The sequence below is a fragment of the Lacerta agilis genome, chromosome 3 (genome assembly GCF_009819535.1).
Source record: "Lacerta agilis isolate rLacAgi1 chromosome 3, rLacAgi1.pri, whole genome shotgun sequence".
Classification (NCBI taxonomy): Eukaryota; Metazoa; Chordata; class Lepidosauria; order Squamata; family Lacertidae; genus Lacerta; species Lacerta agilis.
This window is the reverse complement of record NC_046314.1, coordinates 89,704,078-89,727,206: the sequence shown is the minus strand read 5'-3', so window position 1 is coordinate 89,727,206 and position 23,129 is coordinate 89,704,078. Positions and strand designations below refer to the sequence as shown.

The window sequence follows — 23,129 nt, the reverse complement described above, 5'->3', positions numbered from 1 at the left end:
AAACTCAAATTCAAACCCGGAGGCAGAGGAGGGGCGCGTGGGCGTGGCTACCTCCTCCTGTGGGCAACGTGCCGGGTAACCAATGCAAAGAAAAAAGGCCAGGACAACATAGAGACACGGATGTCTTAGACTGACTGTCCCGTTTCTGCACTACGGCTCTGCCCTGCGGCATTCAGAGGGAATCGGGAAGCGAGCTCCCCTAATAAAAAGCCTACATGCTCTCTCTGCTTCCCGATCTTACTCAGCCGTTACCTCCCCAAGGGGCACCTAACCCTGCGTATGGCTCTCCAGGCGTCGTCGCTACTGAAGCAGCCGCCCCGCCCCATTTCTACGACGGCACCAGCCGAAGCACTTCCGCCTCGTTACCTGATTCTTGCCAGGGCAAGGGATGACACGTGATCTTCGGCTAGTAGATCTATCTCGGGAGTTTAGGGTATCTCTTAGCGCATTTATTGCCAAGGTCTTGGACCAACCTGCCATCACTCTCCTGCTTACCACCACATCTGGATCTACATAAGTGGCTAACGAATCCGTCGTGGGTAGAGGCGAGTACCACAGACAGACTTTATTTATGTTATCTAAAAATGTATGTTTATCTTGCGTTTCAACCCCTCCACTCCAGCATCCTAACTAAAAGACAATTATGTACCCCGTCTCCTTCCTATCTTTGCCGAACGTGGTGTTTCAACAGCTCAATCCTTTAAAATGTTTACACGGAAGTGCCATTGCGTTCAGGTATGGCTCAAAACAGCGCGACAACCCGATGCTTTCATGCAGAATTAGACACAGGGCGCTAAGAAGGCATGTTTTCATTCTTATATTGTGTAGGGGATATTTGTGGATGTGGACATAGGAGAAGAACTTCTGTACACTGGGGAAGTTCTTTCTAATGCCACCTCCTTGGCTTTATTTTGCCTACTCTTGTACAGTACAGGTATGTATATCATTGCCTAGCTAAGCATAGACCTCACTTCTCGAAGGCTTGTTCTATTTTTCAGGCTGCATTTCCCCCCCTTCTCCCCTCACTAAACAATCCATTTCCTGCTTTGCTATTACAATCCTTTTGATAGGAAGTACAATCTCAGCGCTGTCTCAAAGCAAACTGAACTGATTTCAATGGGCATGGATTGCATCTCCACTTAAACCCAAGTTCCTACCTTCCATGTGATAATTCTAAGAGTTTTAGCAACTTAGTTACCTAGGAAGTGAATCCCATTGGTTTCAGGTAAAGGTAACCTTAAAAGTAAATTCACTTATGACCGCAGCTGAAGACAGTTGGGAACAAAGCTCGTGGACAAAGATTCATAGTAACATGGTAGTCCGCAGCCTGATGCAATGCATGATTATTTAGAAGCAAACCCCACTACGTTCAGTGGTGCTTAGGAAAAGGTACCCCTGACCATTAGGTCCAGTCGCGGACAACTTGGGGGTTGCGATGTTCATCTCGCTCTATAGGCCGAGGGAGCCGGCGTTTGTCCACAGACAGCTTCCGGGTCTTGTGGCCAGCCATGACTAAGCCACTTCTGGCGAACCAGAGCAGCGCACAGAAACACTGTTTACCTTCCCGCCGGAGCGGTACCTATTTATCTACTTGCACTTGATGTGCTTTCGAACTGCTAGGTGGGCAGGAGCAGGGACTGAACAACAGGAGCTCACCCCGTTGCAGGGATTCAAACCACCGACCTTCTGATCAGCAAGCCCTAGGTTCTGTAGTTTAGACCACAGCGCCACCTGCGTCCCAGTAAATTGGCATAGGATTGTAGCCTAAATCACACGAAAAATTAGACTCCCCTTTATTCCCTGTTATGTCTGCCTAAGGCAGTTACACTAACAAAAGGGAAGGATGGAACAATAAGGTCCTCCTACTTTCTCTTGCAATTGATAGCTCTTGGTGGCCATTAGCTCAAGTGAGAGAGATCACAATCTACAACTTCTTATTCCAGTTACAGGTGGGTAGCCGTGTTGGTCTGCCATAGTCAAAACAAAATCAAAAGTTCTTTCCAGTAGCACCTTAGAGACCAACTGAGTTTGTTCCTGGTATGAGCTTTCGTGTGCATGCACACTTCTTCAGATACACTGAAACAGAAGTCACCAGATCAAAGTGGTCTTGCTGTAGTCAACGGGACTACTTCGGAGGAAGCAGTTTATTATGGATTGCCAGAACCGCGCCAGATATCGCAGTTGTGCAAAGCCTCTCACCCACCCCCGATTGCGGTCTCTAACACTGAGCAACTTTGACATCCATAGTTTACAACGCAGTGAGTTAATATAAGAAGTGTCCTGGAGCAAACCAAAGAGTTAGCAGGAGTAAACCGATGAGCAGGCCATGGATAACCTTTCCCCGCTGTTAGGGTCTTGGCTCCTTATCAGGGGTTGAAAGGAGAGGGAAAAACTGTGCAGGATGAGTCCCTAGGAATGCACGCTGGTGGCAGATACCAAAGCAGGAAACTGATTAAGCCTGTACACTTTGTGGGAAGTACTGTAGATCACCCATTAATCGGCAGGGTTTGCATCCAAGCAAAACTGAACCTATGTGTCTTGCATTGAGCCCATGGCAACCTGTCTGAGGAACAGACTGGCAACACCAACGGGTGCAGGCTGGCTCAAAATCCCATTGGGCTTCGTGGGCTGTATTCTCTCGTAGTCCCGACTCCCGTCTCTTTCCAACTGGGAGCAATAGGGGCGAGGCGTGGGGATCCGCTTTCCCCCTTCCTCCTTCGCAGGCTTGAGAGTTATCGATGGGCTCGGGCTACTGCCGGGAGGCAGCTCCGCGAGCGACTTCTTCGGCTTTCGCGGAGCGGCCATTTCGCGCCTGCTTCCCGGATCCGCGCGGCACCATAGAGACCGGCGGGAGGAGAAGCCGGCGCCGGAAGTGGAGGAGCCGCTCCGCCCGGGATCCTTCTTATTATATCTCGGTTTCTTTTCCTCCCGCACCCACAAGCAGGAAGTGGTTGCCGTAGCAGCCGCGCAGCAGGAAGAGCTTGGCGGAGAGAAGGTAAACAGAGCAGCCCCGCCCTGGGGAGGAAAGGCCGAGAAAGGCGGCCGGTGGTGGGGGACACACAAACACACGCGCGGGAGGGTGGGCTGAAGGGTTGGCGGGGCGCGACTTCGTGCCCTTTTTAATACTCCGGTGCCAGAGTGAGGTGTTTGGCCCGGTTGTGTGTTGGTGAGGCCAGACTGGGAAGAGATTCCCCTTGGCAGGGCCTGCGATGAGTGAAGTAATGTTTATAAGCGCTTGTTTATAAGCAAAAGACGACCACGCTCTGTAGGGAAGCACTGCTTTGCCTTTCTCAATCTCTGCTAAGTTTTGACAGGGATTTGAGGGAGGTATGTGCAATCCTACATGCCGTATGTCTACTCAGAAGTCACATTGAGTTTACTGGGGCCTGCTGCCCAGTAGGGAGGTAAAGGATTGCTGCCCTGAGGTAGAAAAGTCTTCATTCAGTGCAAACGTTTGTATGGGGGTGAGGTGGGGATAAGCGATGGGGGAAATCTGCTTGGTCACTATAGTGCTCTGGTGTGAAGCTGGGGCGGATGATGGCCATCCTTGAATCCTCCGAGACATTGCATGGAAAGTGCGTGTGTGGTAAACAGGAGATTTCGGGGAAAACATCTGATGATACATATTCCTCTTCCATTAATGATCTACCCTCTTAACCTGGTGGAGGCTCTTTCCTGTTCATGGCTTAAAATAGTTCTGTGAAGTGATTGATTTAGGTCAGAGGCTCCAAATTAAGTATCCCAATGGATTCTTTATACTGCATTGTGAAGGGGTAGACATCTAACAGTTTAAAAGATCCTTGAGGGGTATATGTGCTATCAGGAACACATATACACCCAACAGACTGAGGACTGCTCATCCCTTGCATGATTATCCGGCATGAAACACAGGTCAGTGTAGTGGCTTAGGCCTTGTTAGGCTGTTATTTGGGTGTTTTTATGACTATCGGTTAATAGTTCAGTTAACCAGCCCTGACCTTATAAGTGTGACTTCTTGTCTAAACATCCACATATGTATTAAGCTGTAATGGTGGACTGAAATAACCAATTTGAGAAGGACAATAGTTATTTTTAAAAACTGTTTTAATAAAATACCAGTAGATGTTAGATGCAAAATGGTGTTAGAGTAGAACCTGGGCTGTGGTTTAAAACCTTTGTGCTGTTACGGTAGAAAACTACATACACAATTGGAGGTGTCTTTTATATTTTTTGCTGGAGCCTCTTGCATGACGGATCAGACAAGGTGCTTTTCAATTTAAAATCAGTTTGCTGCTTGAGCTGTGCAAGTACCTACAATAGAACTTTCAAAGATAATTCCAGCTGCATGTGTTCTCACTATGCATGTACATAGCTTCACATGCACATTGGATCACAGCCCTTGTTTATGCCATTTACAAATGGGAAAAGATTCGATAATGTTATTTGCAAAGGAAGCCTGCACTGAGGGTTTTGCTCTAAAGAAGCTTGCTAAGAAATATCAGATGAACATCAGCATTTATGTTGTACAGTATAAGTTTAGTGCTTGCGCAGCATCTCCGTCAATAGACTCAAACAGAAGTTTCTTAATGCTCTAAAGAGATAGTCATTAGTCAAGAGAGCACAAGCAACTTCAAATTATATAGAAGTGCTTTCTGTAAATATAGTTTGTCTGGGGCAACTGTTATAAAAGGTATCCCATTCTTAAGTTCTTGAAAAACATGATGGGGGTGAAATTACAGTAATTAGATTGTTCAAAGTGCTACTTTATCTATCCTAATCACAATCTACTTGCTTTTAATATTTAATTGTACTATGAGTCCATTCTGCTAGGAAATATTGGTTTGTTCCAAAAGCAGCTGCTGCAGACTTTCTTCTGCTTTAGTGTAGGCTAAGCTTGTGAAAGGGTTGGATGCTTTTTTAAATGCATGTAAGCGTCACAAGTTGAACCAATCTACTAATGCAGGAGTGGGCTTACAACAAAAGCCAAACAGATATCTGCTCTGAACAATCAAGTTTAACTAGTTCTAGCAAATATTTCTGAGACTAAAGCAAAGGCATTCTATGGACTAGCGTCAACTCAGATACAAAAGACAAGTTAATAATGGCCCCATTGATAGAAATTCTGAGTAGCAAATCTGTTTGATGCAGTTGTATGAGTGCTCTGTACTTCTTGCCTCTTAAAATATTCTTGAAGCTGTGGTTATTGTGTTATTGTGTTTATTCCAGAACAATGCCTAGCTTATGAAAACTGGAAAAGATAACATAAAAGAGATTTATCCTTCTGCAAAAGTATATCATGTGATAAATGAATGATTGCTATGTAGTATATCTCTGCTGCACTAGTCATATTAAACTGGGTGTTAAAGGATTAAGCATTTCTGTGCTGCCACCTTAGCTAATACTGACTCTTAAAAAATGCAGGTGTTTCATATAGTGCAGTCTTTTCTCAGAAGTAAATGCTCTGGATACCAGAGAGGCACCAACTATTAGAAGCTTCCCCCAGCCACTAAAAACATTCCTTTTACCCAAGCTCTTTTTGACTGTTAATACTACCGTAACTCCTGGCATATCTGGCCACTGTAATTGTGATACAGCTTTTATTGTGACATTTTGTTAAATGTTGCTGTTTTTATTGCCCTGTACACCACTTTATTGTGTTTGGAAATGCAAGACAATATACAAATAATTTTAATACATTAAATAAATTGTAAGGGAGATTTGCGCTGTAGTAATGTGTCAAAGATTGTACCCTTAAGTCTCTCCTGCAATGAAGAATTATTTCTAAGTAATTAGATACTTTATCATTATTTTTTGCTGAAGATTGGTATTTATGTGTATAATCTCCAGTTTCTTCCCTTCGCTGTTTCAGGCTTGCTGTAGTTCTAAACCTGCAGGAGACACTCAGAAATGACTCATTGGTTTCATCGAAACCCTTTAAAGGCTACAGCTCCTGTCTCATTCAATTACTATGGGGTAGCCACCACTCCAGCTGCAACAAAGATTTGCAAGTAAGTGGTTCTAAAAACTCAGTGGGGCTTCTCAACATACAGCATGCATTTACAAGTACTGATATGAGACAATACCACTGAATCTCTCCAAAGTATCTGTCTTTGAACTTATTTTTTGGTTTGTTTCTTAATACAGTGATCTAAGATTATCACGAAGCCGACTCTTGGAGCTTTTTACAGATCTTAGTTGTAATCCAGATATGATGAAAAATGCAACTGATTCCTATTTTTCACTCTTGAAAGGTAAGATATCAGTGCAGCTGGCATAGTTGTTCTGGGTTACTAGTAGTTTCAGTAAATCTCTGTGCTTGGCACTAGAGAGCACAAATTCTCAGCTGTGCTAATAAAGGATAGAAATGTGACACTAGCCCAATGGGCATGATATGTATATCAGTTGCCCAGAGATTCATATGTCTACTGGATATACTTGACATATTTGAAACCAGTAGGAAAATGCTTTACTTCTATAGCTTTCTTAATTCTGCTTTTCCACTAATAATGAAACAATTTTATTTAATATATTTATTAGTCTGTTTATGCAATGAGCCTATAGAAGATGTACAGTACAACATGAAGCATTAAAACTGGCCCCCAAGTAGCCCAGTGGAGTAGATCTTGGGGGCTATTAAATAGTGAAAGTGCACATATAAACAATTACATATACAAGGCTGAATAGTAGACTCAGGAACAATTGCTGAACATCAAGATCATCATTTTGAAAATTACTTTGAATTTTAGAGGAGTTTGTTTGTTTTAACAGGCTTTATAGTTTCATTGGATGACTCTTCACAGGACAGCAAGCTGAGATATATTCAGAATTTTAAGTGGACAGACACCTTGCAAGGACAAGTACCAAGGTACTTACATACATGTAGTATGGTTTTCAGTGCCTACTGTAACTATTTTTATTACTTTTGTTTATATCATGCCCTTTCAAGCCCAGTGGTAAAAATATCATTTAAAACATTGTATAAATTATAAAACACAATTACAGGTACATAATATCAGCTGATTGGCTTTATCCTTTATCAGCTGATTGGCTTATCCTTTGTTCCAAGAGAAAAAACCTGTGAGCCTGGTTTCTCAAGTAGTCCATATTTTGGTAACTAAGAGGCTGGATTGTACAGTTGTTGTATACTGCTTAGATATTTTCTTTATGAATTAGTGGTATATAAATATTTTTATAAATGAATACTAATGGCAAGCCACACAGTGACTTGCTTCCTCTCTGGCTTGGCAGGAATGAGGGGCAAGCAAAGCACTTGCGTTTTCAGCAGAATGCTGGAGCACAGTGCTCATTCACATTAAACCAGGCCATTATGATTAGGCAAGTTGTTGGTGCCTGGAAACATATATATATACACACACACACACACACATATATATATCTCCTATGATTCAGTCTTCCATAATACCTGCACATTTGGGGGATTTGTATGGATAATTGCAGCCCCCCTGCCCCCGAATTGCAAATCCTTCTGTATCATAGCTGCCCAGAGTAGATGGAGAAACCCAGCCAGATGTGCAGGCTATAAATAATAGATTATTATTTTAAATTATTATCATAGTACCCCAGAGAGAAGAATATTAGTTCATATGAAATTTATCTTTACAGGGCATGTGAATAATTCTGCTTAAGATAAATGTTCCATTTAAAACATTGACTAGGATATTCTCAGTTGCTCTTGATAGGGAACTGTAAAAATTCTGACTGCTATTTTGTGCTTTGTTTGGAGGGGTTAATGGAGACTTGGATTTTGCACAAGAGTTATGCTTCAACCATTCTTAATCCAGTTTAAAACAAAGCATGAATTGTTTCTGACTAAACAATTATCCTTTTCAAGTTGTCTGAAATCTATGTGAGGAGCAAGCATACATTTGAATACCCTGGGGTTTGCTCACATGATTTGGGATGGGAGGGTGAGGAAGGAACTAAACATAAGATTGTTTGTTTGCCTTAGAAGTCTCTAAAAGAGAGGTGGAGTACTTAACAGTGTGTTGTAGTTGATGCAAAAAACCATTTGAGTTTAGATATTTTTTTCTTTCTTTCTCTTCCCTTGTCCCTTAGTGCCCAACAAGATGCTGTGTTTGAATTAATTTCCATGGGATTTAATGTGGCTTTGTGGTACACTAAATATGCATCGAGGTTGGCAGGGAAAGAAGAGTAAGTATTCTCACTTTAGTAATAGGCTTCTAAACTATCTACCTCTTTTCCTGTGCAGCATTAGTTGTGCTTAAGTCCATTGAAACATCAATTAAGCCAACAGACAAAATTGTGAAGTAGCATATATAGTAGTTATATAAAGCACATATATGGCTTTGGACCGGCATATCTGAAGGACTGCCTGTTGTTATCTGAGCCTGCCCTTCTCTGATATTCTCATCAGAGCCCCTACTCCAGGTTTCCCTGCCTTCAGAGTTTTTGGTACTTGGTGACCTGATATAGGCCCTTTGTTCTTTTCCTCCCATAGACAATGAAAGAGTGCTGTTGTGCCCATGTCCTGTTTGTAGGTTTTCCCTAAACATCTGGCCGGTCAACAATAGAAATTAGAGATAAACCTGCCCAATGAGAATTCTGGAAAATTTGATGAGTTTAAGTGAGAGTCAATTTGTGTGATGTTTAATATCCTTGGAGAGCTGCAGTACTAATTTGTCGCTCCTCCTTTAGCATAACTGAAGATGAAGCAAAAGATGTCCACAGGAGTATGAAAATAGCAGCTGGGATTTTCAAACACTTAAAGGTACAAACCCATTTTATTTAAATAACAAAAACAAAAATAAATATATATATATCCACTTATGAAGATCCTGTTTTCATTCTTGCTTTGTTTTTGGTCACTATAACTCTTGTTTTGGGGGATGTTCTGATTACCCTCCTTTTATACAGTAACGTAATTTAGAGAACGAAGAACAACTTCAGATGTTTATGAAAAGTCTGTGGATAGTTGCACATCAGGATTTATATGGGGGAATTGCTTGAAGGCATTCCAGTATCACCATATTTGTATGCATGGAAAGGTAGCTAAACAATGGGGAGTGGGGAGGAGATGGTTACTGGGTTTTGACCTTATTACAGTAAAACAGAAGTCTCTTATTCCCTCCCACAACCACCCCTGCCCAGTTTTCCCCAGCCTGCCCTCATTTCATTGTTCAGGCTCACATGCTCAAAAAAAGGTTAGGATATATGAGTGCCACTGCTCTGATTGAATCCCAAATTAAAAACTGTTAAACTGGAGAAGGTTTCATCCCTGCATTGTGCTTCCCACTTCTTCTAGTTGTTTAGATATTACTCTTGAGTGGACTTTCAAAAATGCACTCCAGATCTCTTGGAAGCTTGTCTTTTTTTCTTTTTCTTTTTGTAGCTTATAGGGCAAATCTTAACGCAAGGAGATTTTGATGTGAGGGTGCATTCAAGCAAGCAATCAAGCCCTAGGGAGACTATACCACATGCTGTTCTTAATTTTGGAATGACTTATTGACTAGTGGGGCATGGTCTAATAGCAACTGTCTTTTGTTGATCCACATACCTCTGGAATTCCATGGTAGCCATAAGTGCTTCACAAAGTCGGAGAATTCGGTCCTATACCTGGAAGTAGAATGGCACAATACTTTTATTTATTTGCAAGACTATTTATAAACCCACAATACATGTGAAAAATATGGCAGTGTGCAATGAATTCATTAAAACATCATAATATTATAAACGTATTAAGTACAGAACAGTTGACCCAGCACTGGATCAAATTAATTCTATCAAAAGCTGTGTCAAAACAATGTTTTCAACAACAGGTAATGAAATATAAAAACTGTAAGTGCCTGTATGATTTCAATAGAAATGTGTTCTAAAATAGTGGTGCCACTATGCTAAATGTCTAGTTTGCTTAGAAACTGGGTTTAATAAATAAAAATAATAATATGTAGCAGTCGTGTGCCTGCTCCTTTAGGAATCTTTTCAGGATTCAGCTTCTATTTATTTGCCCGCATCCATCCCATCACTAACTCCAGACACTGATCCAGGACTTGCAAAGCCTCTTCTGATTTAGATGTAACAGAGTAGAGCCGAGTGTCATCAGGTCCCTGGTTTCGTCTTGCTCAAAGTCTCCTAATGACTACTCAGTGGTTTGTTAAAAGAATTGGGGGGGGGGGGAGATGGTACCTTGAGGAACCCCATAGCAGAAGTGCCAGGGGCCAACCAAATAGTATCTGAAAGCCACTCTGTTAATAATACAGAAGGTAGGAACAGAAGCACTGAACTACAGCGCCACCAACTCCCATCCCAGAGCCAGTCTAGGGTTATACCATACCATGGTTGATCTGTGATCTCATTACTCCTTGGTCATTTCCTTCAGATGTTACCTGTGTTTGGTTATAGCACTTCAAACATACCTTAATTTACATTTTTTCCCCTTTAGGAAAGCCACATCCCTAAGCTGATCACTCCTGTAGAAAAGGGAAGAGATTTAGAAGCTCGACTGATAGATTCCTACGTTATCCAGTGCCAAGCTGAAGCACAAGAAGGTACTCTTTCAATTTTTAAGGGCTCTCTCTGGATTTCTTTATATTTTCTCTCCTGGAGAACTCTGGGGTGGAATGTGGTTTGGCATTTTACCTCATACTTGTGGGCTGCCTGTAAGCATTAAGTTGGCCGCTGTGAGGACAGGATGCTAGACTAGATGGGCCTTTGGCCTGATTCAGCGGGGCTGCTTTTATATAGTATTAATGCAAAATCCAGATATTTTAGGGGCATAGGAAGATGCCCCTGGCCGGTGTTTGTCCACCTAGCTGAATGTACAGTCATACTTCATGTTGTGAACGCTGCGGGTTACGCTTTTTCGGGTTGTGCTCCACACCGAACCCGGAAGTACCAAAACGGGTTACTTCTGGGTTTCGGCGCTCGCACATGCACAGAACCACTAAATTGCTCTTTGCGCAGAAGCGCCGAATTGCGACCCACACGTGCGCAGACGTGGCGCTGTGGTTTGCGGACACGCTTCCCGCACAGATTGCGTTCACAACCCGAGTGTCCACTGTAGTCTACTCTGACTGGTAGCAGCTCCCAGTGATTTAGACAGAAATGTTTCTTATCACCTGCTACCTGATCCCATTAATTGGAGACACTGACAATCAAACCTGTAACCTCCATGAGGTCCTTCCTCATAATGGATTTGAAAACATTGGGTATGAAACTCAGTAGATTATTTATTTAACTGATTTTCTCCCTTTGTATCAAGTTAATTAAATAATATTTCTATTTCTGTTCCTTGGAAATGGAAATACTCAATTGCTGGAATATTTTAAAAAACAGGACCCAGAGGGGATCTGGTTAGTTTAATGTCTGTTCTGGAAAAACTTTTGGAAATATAGGACTACCAAGCATATAGAAGAACAAGTCTTGCTGAAGTAGTCAGCATGGCTTCTGTGAGGGTAAATTCTGTCCTTTGCAGTCTTTTGAGAGTGTCAACAAGCATATAGATAGAGGTGAGCCAGTCAGCGTCATGTACTTAAGACCTTCAAGAGCCTTTGATAAAGTACCTTGCCAAATGCTCCTGAGTAAGCTGAGCAGTAATAGGGTAAGAGGAGAGGTAGACAGGTTTACTGCTGACATCCTCATGTTATGACATTGCTCTTGACATGGTAATTTCAATTTTCTATTCTGGCTTGAACATCTGTGTCCCCATCCTTTTCATTCTGACATATATGCACAACTGTACTAGAACATTATTGTGATCTTTAGTATAATGCCTGCGTTATTAGCTTTGGGGCATCTGTCCAGTTCTATTACTCATGATATCACTTCTTGCTAATTTAATTAGCTACATCCAGCCTTTTTCATTGTGAAATCTGACCTTTCCTGCTTCTACCAGAAGCTATGAATAATTCAGTTTAACTTTAAGATAGCAGAGCCTGGTATTTGAGCGATTTCCTTCAATAATTGGGGCAGGGGTCTCAGGGTCTCAAATTATTTACAAATTGTATGGTCAAACTGGGATTTGCTCCTACAAGATGTAGTGATCACCACCAATTTTGGTGGTTTTAAAAAAAGAGGGTAAGGCTCTCAATGGCTAGTAGCCACAACGGATGTGTTCTCTCTCCTTTATCAAAGGCAGTGTATCTCTGTATACCATATGCTGGGAATTGCAAATGTGGAGAGTGCTGTTGCTTGTGGGCTTCCCGGAGGCATCTGGTTGGCCACTATGAGCACAAGATGCTGGACTAGACGGGCCTTTTAGTCTGTTCCTGAAGGGCGCGTCTGTGTTGTTCATTCAGTGCGGCTCAACTGTTAGAAACATGGTAAAGGTAAAGGTACCCCTGACCATTAGGTCCAGTTGCGGACGACTCTGGGGTTGCGTGCTCATCTCACTCTATAGGCCGAGGGAGCTGGCGTTTCTCCGCAGACAGCTTCTGGGTCATGTGGCCAGCATGACTAAGCCGCTTCTGGCAAACCAGAGCAGCACACAGAAACACCGTTTACCTTCCCGCCGGAGCGGTACCTATTTATCTACTTGCACTTTGACATGCTTTAGAACTGCTAGGTGGGCATAGCTGGGACCGAACAATGGGAGCTCACCCCATTGCGGGGATTTGAACCGCCGACCTTCTGATCGGCAAGCCCTAGGCTATTTATTTCTGAACAGGACTTCTGTGGCCAATTTTTCACTTACACTTTTAATCACCATCAACTACAGGAAATAGCTTCAGTATATCTATTTTTTGTTTCAGTGACTATTGCCCGAGCTATTGAACTGAAACACAATCCTGGTCTAATAGCTGCTCTGGCCTATGAAACAGCTAATTTCTATCAAAGAGCAGGTATGTCAAAAAGCATTGCTGTATGAATTCTTGATACCTTCTTAAACAAGTCCTAAAGTACAGACTCCTAAGCGTTATGGACAATAAATGGTTTCCATGGCTCTCTGATTTAGCTAAGAAGGGTCTTGGTTTGGGTTAACCATGATTCCAGAAAGTAGACTGGCTTGATAATATTTACCTTTCCCTCTTTATAGCTAATTGGGGCAAGAAACAAACTTAGGTTGAGAACTTAATTGGCTTGCTGTAGTTTTCTCCAAATAAGTGAGGTGTATCTTGCAACCATGCATATTAAAGCCATTCACTGAGTAACTAGAACTTTCATACCAAATTAGTGTCTCAGCAGTGACAGCAAGAGAATGGCTTTGTGAATAGACTGCTGTAAATGTAATGCTGTCTTCTCCTTCCAGATCAAATGTTATCCAGTCTGGACCCAGCATATACAACCAAGTGGCGAAAATACCTTCAACTGAAGTCATGTTTCTATATGGCCTATGTGAGTGCTCTGTCATTGTTTATAAATATTTCAATAAGATTTCCAAAGGGCCATAACATACTATTATAGAATGCAACCAAAGCTTTGTGTTCTATTTAAAGCAGTACTTTTCAGGAAGAGTGTATTTTTGATTTGTTGTTGTTGTTCAGTCGTTCAGTCATGTCCGACTCTTCGTGACCCCATGGACCAGAGCACACCAAGCACGCCTATCCTTCACTGCCTCTCGCAGTTTGGCCAAACTCATGTTAGTAGCTTCGAGAACACTATCCAACCATCTCCATCTTTCCCAACATCAGGGTCTTTTCTAGGGAGTCTTCTCTTCTCATGAGGTGGCCAAAGTACTGGAGCCTCAACTTCAGGATCTGTCCTTCTAGTGAGCACTCAGGGCTGATTTCTTTAAGGATGGATAGGTTTGATCTTCTTGCAGTCCATGGGACTCTCAAGAGTCTCCTCCAGCACCATAATTCAAAAACAGCAATTCTTCGGCGATCAGCCTTCTTTATGATCCAGCTCTCACTTCCATACATTACTACTGGGAAAACCATAGCTTTAACTATACGGACCTTTGTCGGCAAGGTGATGTCTTTGCTTTTTAAGATGCTGTCTAGGTTTGTCATTGCTTTTCTCCCAAGAAGCAGGCGTCTTCTAATTTCGTGACTGTTGTCTTTGTCCATGGATTTTTCTTGGCAGGGATACTGGAGTGGCTTGCCAGTTCCTCCTCCAGGTGGATCACGTTTGGTCCAAACTCTCCACTATGACCTGTCCATAGCTTCCCTGAGTAATTCAAGCCCCTTCGCCACGACAAGGCAGTGATCCATGAAGGGGGTATTTTTGATTAATTTCCTATAATATATCATGGCCAGCATCTTGTCCCCACAGCAGTAATCCATTACCTGTATGATTCTGCTGCAGTGGACAGTGGCAATTGCGTACTGTCTCAAATGCAGATGTGCATTGTAAACGAGAGCAGAAATGCACTTCATACATATCCTCCTTTTTTGCTCCCTGGTTGGATTGTTTGTGGTGCTTCCCAGGTCATGATGCTGCTGCTCTTCTGCCTCAACCCTTGAAGCAAGTGACATTTTAATGTTGCTCTACAGCAGGCTTCCTCAACCTCAGCCTTCCAGATGTTTTGAGACTACAATTCCCACCATCCCTGACCACTGGTCCTGCTAGCCAGGGATCATGGGCCAAAAACATCTGGAGGGCCGAGGTTGAGGAAGCCTGCTCCACAGCATGTCGTGATTGCTTAACAAATGTATTCTTTCCCCAGGCCTACTGCTACCATGGTCAAACTCTCCTGGCCGGTGATAAATGTGGAGAAGCTATTAGGTCTTTGCAAGAATCAGAAAAATGTATGTATGGTGGTTTTTAAAAAAAATCATTTAAACTTGTTCATAAATAATCTGGAGTTGAGGGTGAACAATAATGAGGTGGCCAGGCTTTCACAGATGATGCCAAATGATTCAGGTGGTAAAAACAAATATTGTGAAGAGCTCCAAAAAGTTATTTCCAAGCTGGGTGAATGGACATAAAAATGGTAAAATGCATTATTAGCATTTAGCTCCATGAAAGTGTCAGCACAGAGTTTGGCATCTGTGAGAAATACAGATTCCCTGTTGCGGATTATTAGGAAAGGGATAAAAAAACCAAAGCTGTGAACATCATAATGCCTGCATACAAATGTTTGGTGTGACTACACTTGGAATATTGTTTCCCATTCTGATCATTCACCTCTAAAAGAACATGTTAGAGGTGGGAAAGGTCCCAAACAGGGTAACCAAAAAGATTAGGCAGCAGGACCAAAGATTACAATGTTTGGAGCTGCTGGTTCAAGAAAGTGTCTAACATGAGGTGACACAATAGAGGTTATAAGGTTATGCATAGTGAGGAGAAAGCTGATAGAGAGATGATGTTCTTCTGTTGTAATACTAAAGCTGGGAGCCATTCGATGATGCTCAATATTGAAGATTTCAGGACTAAAGAAATTACTATTTTATATAGCACACAGTTAAACTATGGCATCTGTTTCTACAACATGTGATGGTCACCACTTCTGATGACATTAAAATAAGTTTAGACACATTGGAAATGGAGGAAATGGCTACTGGTGACAATTGGAGAGAGCTATTGTCCTCCTGGCATCTGCTTGGCCACTGAGAAACGGAATGTTAGACAAAGTATAGCCTTGGATCAGATCAAGTAGGTCTGCTCTTACATTCTTTTCTACCTTGTTCCTCCCTTCTGAAAAAGATGGGCTTTTACCTTCTATTTGTTGTTGTTGTTCAGTCGTGTCCAAACCCATGGACCAGAGCACGCCTGTCTTTCACTGCCTCCCGCAGTTTGGCCAAACTCATATTAGTAGCTTCGAAAACACTGTCCAACCATCTCGTCCTCTGTCGTTCCCTTCTCCTTGTGCCCTCAATCTTTCCCAACATCAGGGTCTTTGCTAAGGAGTCTTCTCTTCTCATGAGGTGGCCAAAGTACTGGAGCCTCAGCTTCAGGATCTGTCCTTCCAGTGAGCACTCAGGGCTGATTTTCTTAAGAATGGATAGGTTTGATTTTCTTGCAGTCCATGGGACTCTCAAGAGTCTCCTCCAGCACCATAATTCAAAAGCATTAATTCTTCGGCAGTCAGCCTTCTTTATGGTCCAGCTCTCACTTCCATACATCACTACTGGGAAAAACATAGCTTTAACTATACGGATCTTTGTCGGCAAGGTGATGTCTCTGCTTTTTAAGATGCTGTCTAGGTTTGTCATTGCTTTTCTCCCAAAAAGCAGGCGTCTTCTAATTTCGTGACTGCTGTCACCATCTGCAGTGATCATGGAGCCCAAGAAAGTAAAATCTCTCGCTGCCTCCATTTCTTTCCCTTCTATTTACCAGGAGGTGATGGGACCAGTGGCCATGATCTTAGTTTTTTTTATGTTGAGCTTCAGACCATATTTTGCGCTCTCTTCTTTCACCCTCATTAAAAGGTTCTTTACCGGTAATTCCTCCTCACTTTCTGCCATCAAGGTTGTGTCATCAGCATATCTGAGGTTGTTGATATTTCTTCCGGCAATCTTAATTCCGGTTTGGGATTCATCCAGTCCAGCCTTTCGCATGATGAATTCTGCATATAAGTTAAATAAGCAGGGAGACAATATACAGCCTTGTCATACTCCTTTCCCAATTTTGAACCAATCAGTTATTCCATATCCAGTTCTAACTGTAGCTTCTTGTCCCACATAGAGATTTCTCAGGAGACAGATGAGGTGATTAGGCACTCCCATTTCTTTAAGAACTTGCCATAGTGCTGTGGTCAACACAGTCAAATGCTTTTGCGTAGTCAATGAAGCAGAAGTAGATGTTTTTCTGGAACACTCTAGCTTTCTCCATAATCCAGCGCATGTTTGCAATTTGGTTTCTGGTTCCTCTGCCCCTTTGAAATTCAGCTTGCACTTCTGGGAGTTTTCGGTCCACATACTGCTTAAGGCTGCCTTGTAGAATTTTAAGCATAACCTTGCTAGCGTGTGAAATGAGCGCAATTGTGCGGTAGTTGAAGCATTCTTTGGCACTGCCCTTCTTTGGGATTGGGATGTAGACTGATCTTCTCCATCCTCTGGCCACTGCTGAGTTTTCCAAACTTGCTGACATATTGAGTGTAGCACCTTAACAGCATTATCTTTTAAAATTTTAAATAGTTCAGCTGGAACATCATCACTTCCACTGGCCTTGTTATTAGCAGTGCTTTCTAAGGCCCATTTGACTTCACTCTCCAGGATGTCTGGCTCAAGGTCAGCAACCATACTACCTGGGGTGTACGAGACCTCCATATCATTCTGGTATAATTCCTCTGTGTATTCTTACCACCTCTTCTTGATGTCTTCTGCTTCTGTTAGGTCCTTTCCACTTTTGTCCTTAATTGTGGTAATCTTGGTACGAATTGTTCCTTTCATATCTCCAATTTTCTTGAACAGATCTTTGGTTTTATCCCATTCTGTTGTTTTCCTCTATTTCTTTGCATTGCTCGTTTAGAAAGGCCCTCTTGTCTCCTTGCTATTTTTTTTTTTTTTTAATCTGCATTCAATTTCCTGTATCTTTCACTATCTCCCTCGCATTTTGCTTGCCTTCTCCCCCACTATTTGTAAGGCCTCATTGGACAGCCACTTTGCTTTCTTGCATTTCTTTTTCATTTCTTTTTCATTGGTATGGTTTTCGTTGCTGCCTCCTGTATAATGTTACAAGACTCCATCCATAGTTCTTCAGGCACTCTGTCCACCAAATCTAAATCTTTAAACCTTTAAACTTTTTGCTAAAAGAAGCTGATGGTCTGAGCCACAGTCAGCTCCAGGTCTTGCTTTTGCTGACTGTATAGAGCTTCTCCATCTTTGGCTGCAGAGATGCTGCCCATTTGGTGATGTCCATGTGTAGAGTTGTCTCTTGTGTTGTTGGAAAAGAGTGTTTGTGATGACCAGCTTGTTCTCTTGACAGAACTCTATAAGCCTTTGCCCTGCTTCATTTTGAACTCCCAAGGCCAAATTTGCCAGTTGTTCCTTTTATCTCTTGATTCCCTACTTTAGCATTCCAGTCCCCTATAATGAGAAGATCATCCTCCTTTGGTGTCATTTCTAAAAGGTGTTGTAAGTCTTCATAGAATTGGTCAATTTCAGTTTCTCCAGCACCAGTAGTTGGTGCATAAACTTGGATTACTGTGATGTTAAAAGGTCTGCCTTGGATTCATATCGAGATCATTCTATCATTTTTGAGATTGCATCCCAGTACAGCTTTCGCCACTCTTTTGTTGACTATGAGGGCCACTCCATTTCTTTTACGGGATTCTTGCCCACAGTAATAGATATGATGGTCATCCGAACTGAATTCGCCCATTCCCATCCATTTTAGTTCACTGATGCCCAGGATGTCAATATTTATTCTTGCCATCTCATTTTTGACCACATCCATCTTACCAAGGTTCATGGTTCTTACATTCCAGGTTCCTATGCAATATTTTTCTTTACAGCATTGGACTTTCCTTTCGCTTCAAGGCATATCCACAACTGAGCGACCTTTTGGCTTTGGCCCAGCTGCTTCATCAGCTCTGAATCTACTTGTACTTGTCCTCTGCTCTTCCTTAGTAGCATGTTGGACGCCTTCCGACCTCAGGGGCTCATCTTCCAGTGTCATAACTATTATATGCCTGTTGTCTTTGTCCATGGAGTTTTCTTGGCAGGCGTACTGGAGTGGCTTGCCAGTTCCTGCTCCAGGTGGATCACGTTTAGTCAAAACTCTCCACTATGACCTGTCCATCACACATGAAAACATCCAAAGTCTTGCTCAAAAATGCAGAGAATCAGAGTGTCATCTAAATCTCCCTCAGAACATTCTTAATAGGTCCAGGACTTGCTATGGTAAATATTCCTGTGCCAAACTGACAGGAGTGGAGAAATCAGTCTAGGAAAGATATGGGGGGAAACTACACTGTACCTGGGCAAAATTGTAACACAAGTGTTTGCTGAAAGTATTTTCCATAAAGATATGATAGTCAGATTTTGTATCTGCTAATCGTATATGTGAGATTCTGCTTTAAAGAAGCCTAGAACAATTTACATAGGGGGAAATGCAATGGTTGTTGTAGTCTGGTTTTTGCCAATGTAGAACAATCAGCAAAAGTAAAAAAGCAACAGTCTCACTTTGTGACTGTTCAGCTTGTTGTCATTTTACCAAGTACATGTCATTGTTCTATAAAGTGTAACAGATGTTTCCATGATTGTGTTCTCAGTATTTCAAATCACCTTTCAAGTGAAAACAGTAGATTGTCCAGCTTTTACAAAGAGGAATAATTAAAGAGCATGGTCTCACTTGTTGTTTTCTTGTTCAGTTTTTGCCAAGGCTGAAGCTTTGTGCAAAGAATATGGTGAAACCAAAGGTCCTGGCACTACAGCTAAGCCTTCTGGCCACCTCTTCTTTCGGAAACTGGGAACTCTGGTGAAAAATACCTTAGAAAAATGCCAGCGAGAGAATGGATTCATGTAAGTTTGTTGTGTCTCTTCTGTGCTTTCATCAGATACTTGCATGGTTTTTAAATGATCTTGCTTGTTGTTTTTCGAAATACAGTAACAGCCAAATAAGCCATAAATGTATTAACTAAGAAGTAGATCTTGCTAAGTTGTTTAGTACTAATAGGTGCACATGAACGTGTGAAGATTGGCAGCCATTTTGTATGGCTGAGAGTAACGATGTTATTGCTCCTAGCAGATGATATTCTTTCATACCTCTTCTCTGGTTAAAGAAGGAATTGGCAGGGCATGCACTTTATCCATTTCTCAATTATAACAAAACTTCAGCAATAAAATGAGCAGCCTGAAGTGCTTGTGAAATCTTCATTCCAGCATTCTTTTTGGGTTGTGCTCCTGTGTTGAAGACCTTAAATACAGGACAGCCAGTGAAAAACTGGATCTGGGTGAGTGGGTTGAGATCATTATCTCCCCTGCTCCTCACAGGCCACATTTGGCAAGTAGGCAGAGCGGCCCACCTGTCAATCACTTGATGTCACAGTGGTGCCAGTTGACCTTTTTGACCCACAGGAGTGTTCAGAAGCCCCTTTTCAAAGTTCAGTGGTACCTCGTGTTACAAACGCTTTGGGTTACAAACACTTGGGGTTACAAACTCCGCTAACCTGGAAGTAGTACCTCGGGTTGAGAACTTTGCCCCAGGATGAGAACGGAAATTGCGCACCAGTGGCAGCGGGAGGCTCCATTAGTGAAAGCGCGCCTCAGGTTAAGAACAGTTTCGGGTTAAGAACGGACCTCCGGAATGATAAGTTCGTAACCCGAGGTACCACTGTACTGCCTTGCCCAGTGCTTTGAAAGAGACTTGTAAAGATCTGACATCCAGCTGATGATTGGATCTTCAAGAGCCTCTTTCAGAGTGCTGCCTCACTCGGTGCTTTGCATAGTTTTTTACAGCATAGCTGATTGGCAGTGCCTGCAAACCCTTCAGCTGAGCCAGATTTATACTTGCCCCACACCTGACATTTATGGTGTCAGGTGTAGGTCAGTAGGCATAGCTTGGCAGAAATGCCCTGGTGGGCCCAAGGGTGCTGTACAGGCCTAATTATTCCCATGGGCCAGAGGTTCTCCACCCCGATATAGGAATGAATGTGCAGACTGTGAGGTGTGTTTGTTTAAATTGTGCCCACTGCCTTGTGGCACGAATCCCGAGTCTGTAATGAGAAGAACGAGGAGGTTGCTAAGATCCAACCTGGTGTTTTCTTCCAGTTACTTCCAGAAGATTCCCCCAGAGGCTCCTCAGCTGGAGCTGAAGGCAAACTATGGTCTGGTTGAGCCAATTGCTTTTGAGTTCCCTGCTTTGCATGCACACTGGACTTCAGAAGCCCTTTCTGCGTTCGATCTCACCAAAAGGCCAAAGGAGGACAGTGTAAGCAATTCTTGCTGCTTTTTCCAACTTGACTTATCTTTTGCATCAGCATCACCTTGCTTTGTAGAGGAAGAATGGTGTTGATAGAGATTAGTGCCGTGAAAGTGTTGGATTTTGGTGTCTTGGATATCTTTGCATTGTTCCAAGGGCTCCCTGCATGAAATGTTAGTTCCTTAAAAAGCTTTTAAAATATGTCTCGGTTGAGACCACTATTGGATAATATGCAGCTGCAGTTTTATACTACCTGAAGAACTGGCCTAAATTTAGAGTGCCTTCTTAAAGCATAATAATAATAATGATAAATTCCTTCCAGTAGCACCTTAGAGACCAACTAAGTTTGTTCTTGGTATAAGCTTCGTTGGTCTCTAAGGTGCTACTGGAAGGAATTTTTTAATTTGTTTTGACTATGGCAGACCAACACGGCGTTACTACCTGTATTATGCATTCTTGTGTACCAAATTCAAAAAACAAAAACTTGAGTAATCTAGCCCTGTTTTGGCATTTGTGTTGCTCATGTGAAAAGAGCAGGGGAAAGGTTGGGGCTCTATCAAGTCCTGTTGTCTGTTTACAGCCCTCCACAAGTTGGAGAAGAAGAGTTTGGATTTGATATCCCGCTTTTCACTACCCGAAGGAGTCTCAAAGCGGCTAACATTCTCCTTTCCCTTCCTCCCCCACAACAAACACTCTGTGAGGTGAGTGGGGCTGAGAGACTTCAGAGAAGTGTGACTAGCCCAAGGTCACCCAGCAGCTGCATGTGGAGGAGTGCAGACACGAACCCGGTTCCCCAGATTACGAGTCTGCCGCTCCTAACCACTACACCAAACTGGAGAATGAAGATCCACAAGAAGTGGAGGCTCCCCACTTCAAACCTTTACCCTAAAACTTATAGACTGAAGCTGACTCACTGGAGGCAACAGACGTTGATAGCACACCCCCCCCCCAAAAAAAAAGATCTCCATCTTGTGGCTGTTTTCATGTGGTTAATATAAATGCACAAATGGGGCTTATTTGTCTCTTGATTCTGAAAGCTACATTGCTTAAAAGAATTTAAAAGAAAATATTTAAGTATTTAAAAGAAAAGCAAAAAACATTTGCTCTCCAGTAACACCATTTTCTCCTTTTTATTTGTAGGCTAAACCAAAACCAGAGGAGGAAGTGAAACCTGTGAAAGAACCAGATATAAAACCTCAAAAAGACACTGGGTGCCAGATCTCTTAAATGCTTTGAAATAGCCCTTGTGAGCTGCATTTTGTGAACTCTGGGTTTTTTATCATCTACCTTGTTTTCTGGACTTTCTCATCCTACAAAGGAATTCACTGCTTTTCGAGTTTTTATAGATACATTTCTTTTAAGCTCTCTTTCAGAAGAATTAAGCGATTAAAATTGGAATTGTCATCAATGTACCCTTCTCAGCATAGAAAGTGTTTGTTTAGATGAATTTGCACTGGAATGTGGAATAAATGATGGCGAATACAAGAGATGAAACAGAAGCAGGTGAGTCTTGGGAGAGGCAGTATTTTGCGAAGGAGGCAGACTGAACAGGAGGAAATTTTGTAGAAGCTTTAAGGTGGCGTGGGAAAGATTCATGTTAAGTATTTGATATTTGTGCCAACTGCTGTTATCAGAAATGGGGTAAAATCAATTTAAAAGGTTATTGTAAGTGTAGAGAAAGGATGAAGGAGAAACAAAATTGTGGAGTTATGGGAGTTGCAACGAGATAAGACTAATATAATGGAAAAGCAGAATCAAAATGTGTCATGGAAGATGGGGATGGTGTTTGTGGACTAGAGTGGCTGTACTGATTCCATTCAGAGACCTGGGCTGCGTCTAGGCACATCAAAAAAGTGTTTCAGTTAAATGAGTTGTAAATTTAAACAGGGAAAACATGTAGAGAAAAATGAGACTCCACAGCGCCATCTGGTGGCACAATGTTATTTCGCATATACAACTCATATAAATCGCCTTTTCGTTACCAATCTAACTAAGTCCCTGGTTGTGGATAACCAGCAGATTTCAAAGATCTAGAATGGTGACCTGAAAAACAAAGAAATGTTGACTCTTGAGAGCCAAGGCAAAATAATGTTGCTGTATGTGAGCTATTTGGATTATGCTATGGGAAACTAGCAGAATCTGGTTTGTAGAACATTGCTTTGAAATAAAAATGTCCTGCAAAAACAACAATTGGAAAAATTGCTGCTCCAGCCTGCAATTGAATTTGTATATATTTGTATAAACAGCGTCCTCAGTAGATTACTCTGGCTCACTACCTGTATTTGGAGAAAGTAAGGTTATTTAATGCAGTGTGGTATCAGCTTGGCTGGACTCACCAAAGCCTAAAAACACCTTTAAGATGCGACATGCTACTGTGCTCATGCTCTCCTTGTGGGCTTCGCATATTCACCTGCTAAGGACGGAAC

General features: G+C 42.2%; 1 protein-coding gene across 2 annotated transcripts; it reads left to right on the top strand.

The window, feature by feature from the left end:
- Positions 1–325: 325 nt before the first annotated feature.
- On the top strand, positions 326–22,850 carry BROX (BRO1 domain and CAAX motif containing). Of its 2 annotated transcripts, none has more exons than XM_033144712.1 (13): positions 326–545; positions 5,849–5,987; positions 6,124–6,230; positions 6,748–6,844; positions 8,056–8,151; positions 8,656–8,728; positions 10,400–10,505; positions 12,708–12,797; positions 13,205–13,290; positions 14,564–14,645; positions 19,154–19,304; positions 20,553–20,712; positions 21,844–22,850. In XM_033144712.1, the coding sequence occupies exons 2-13, from the start codon at positions 5,887–5,889 to the stop codon at positions 21,928–21,930; spliced, it is 1,236 nt and encodes a 411-aa protein (XP_033000603.1). In that variant the 5' UTR covers positions 326–545; positions 5,849–5,886; the 3' UTR covers positions 21,931–22,850. The 2 variants fall into 2 exon arrangements, with proteins under 2 accessions (XP_033000603.1, XP_033000602.1); XM_033144711.1 differs by lacking the exon at positions 326–545 and adding an exon at positions 2,829–2,995.
- The last annotated feature ends 279 nt before the right edge of the window (positions 22,851–23,129 follow it).

Bases quoted from the DNA above. Each gene is read 5' to 3' on its own strand.
- BROX (XM_033144712.1), top strand. From the start codon at position 5,887: ATGACTCATTGGTTTCATCGAAACCCTTTAAAGGCTACAGCTCCTGTC. The intron at 13,291-14,563 runs GTGAGTGCTCTG...TTCTTTCCCCAG, and splicing joins CATGTTTCTATATGGCCTAT to GCCTACTGCTACCATGGTCA. The intron at 19,305-20,552 runs GTAAGTTTGTTG...GTTTTCTTCCAG, and splicing joins CAGCGAGAGAATGGATTCAT to TTACTTCCAGAAGATTCCCC.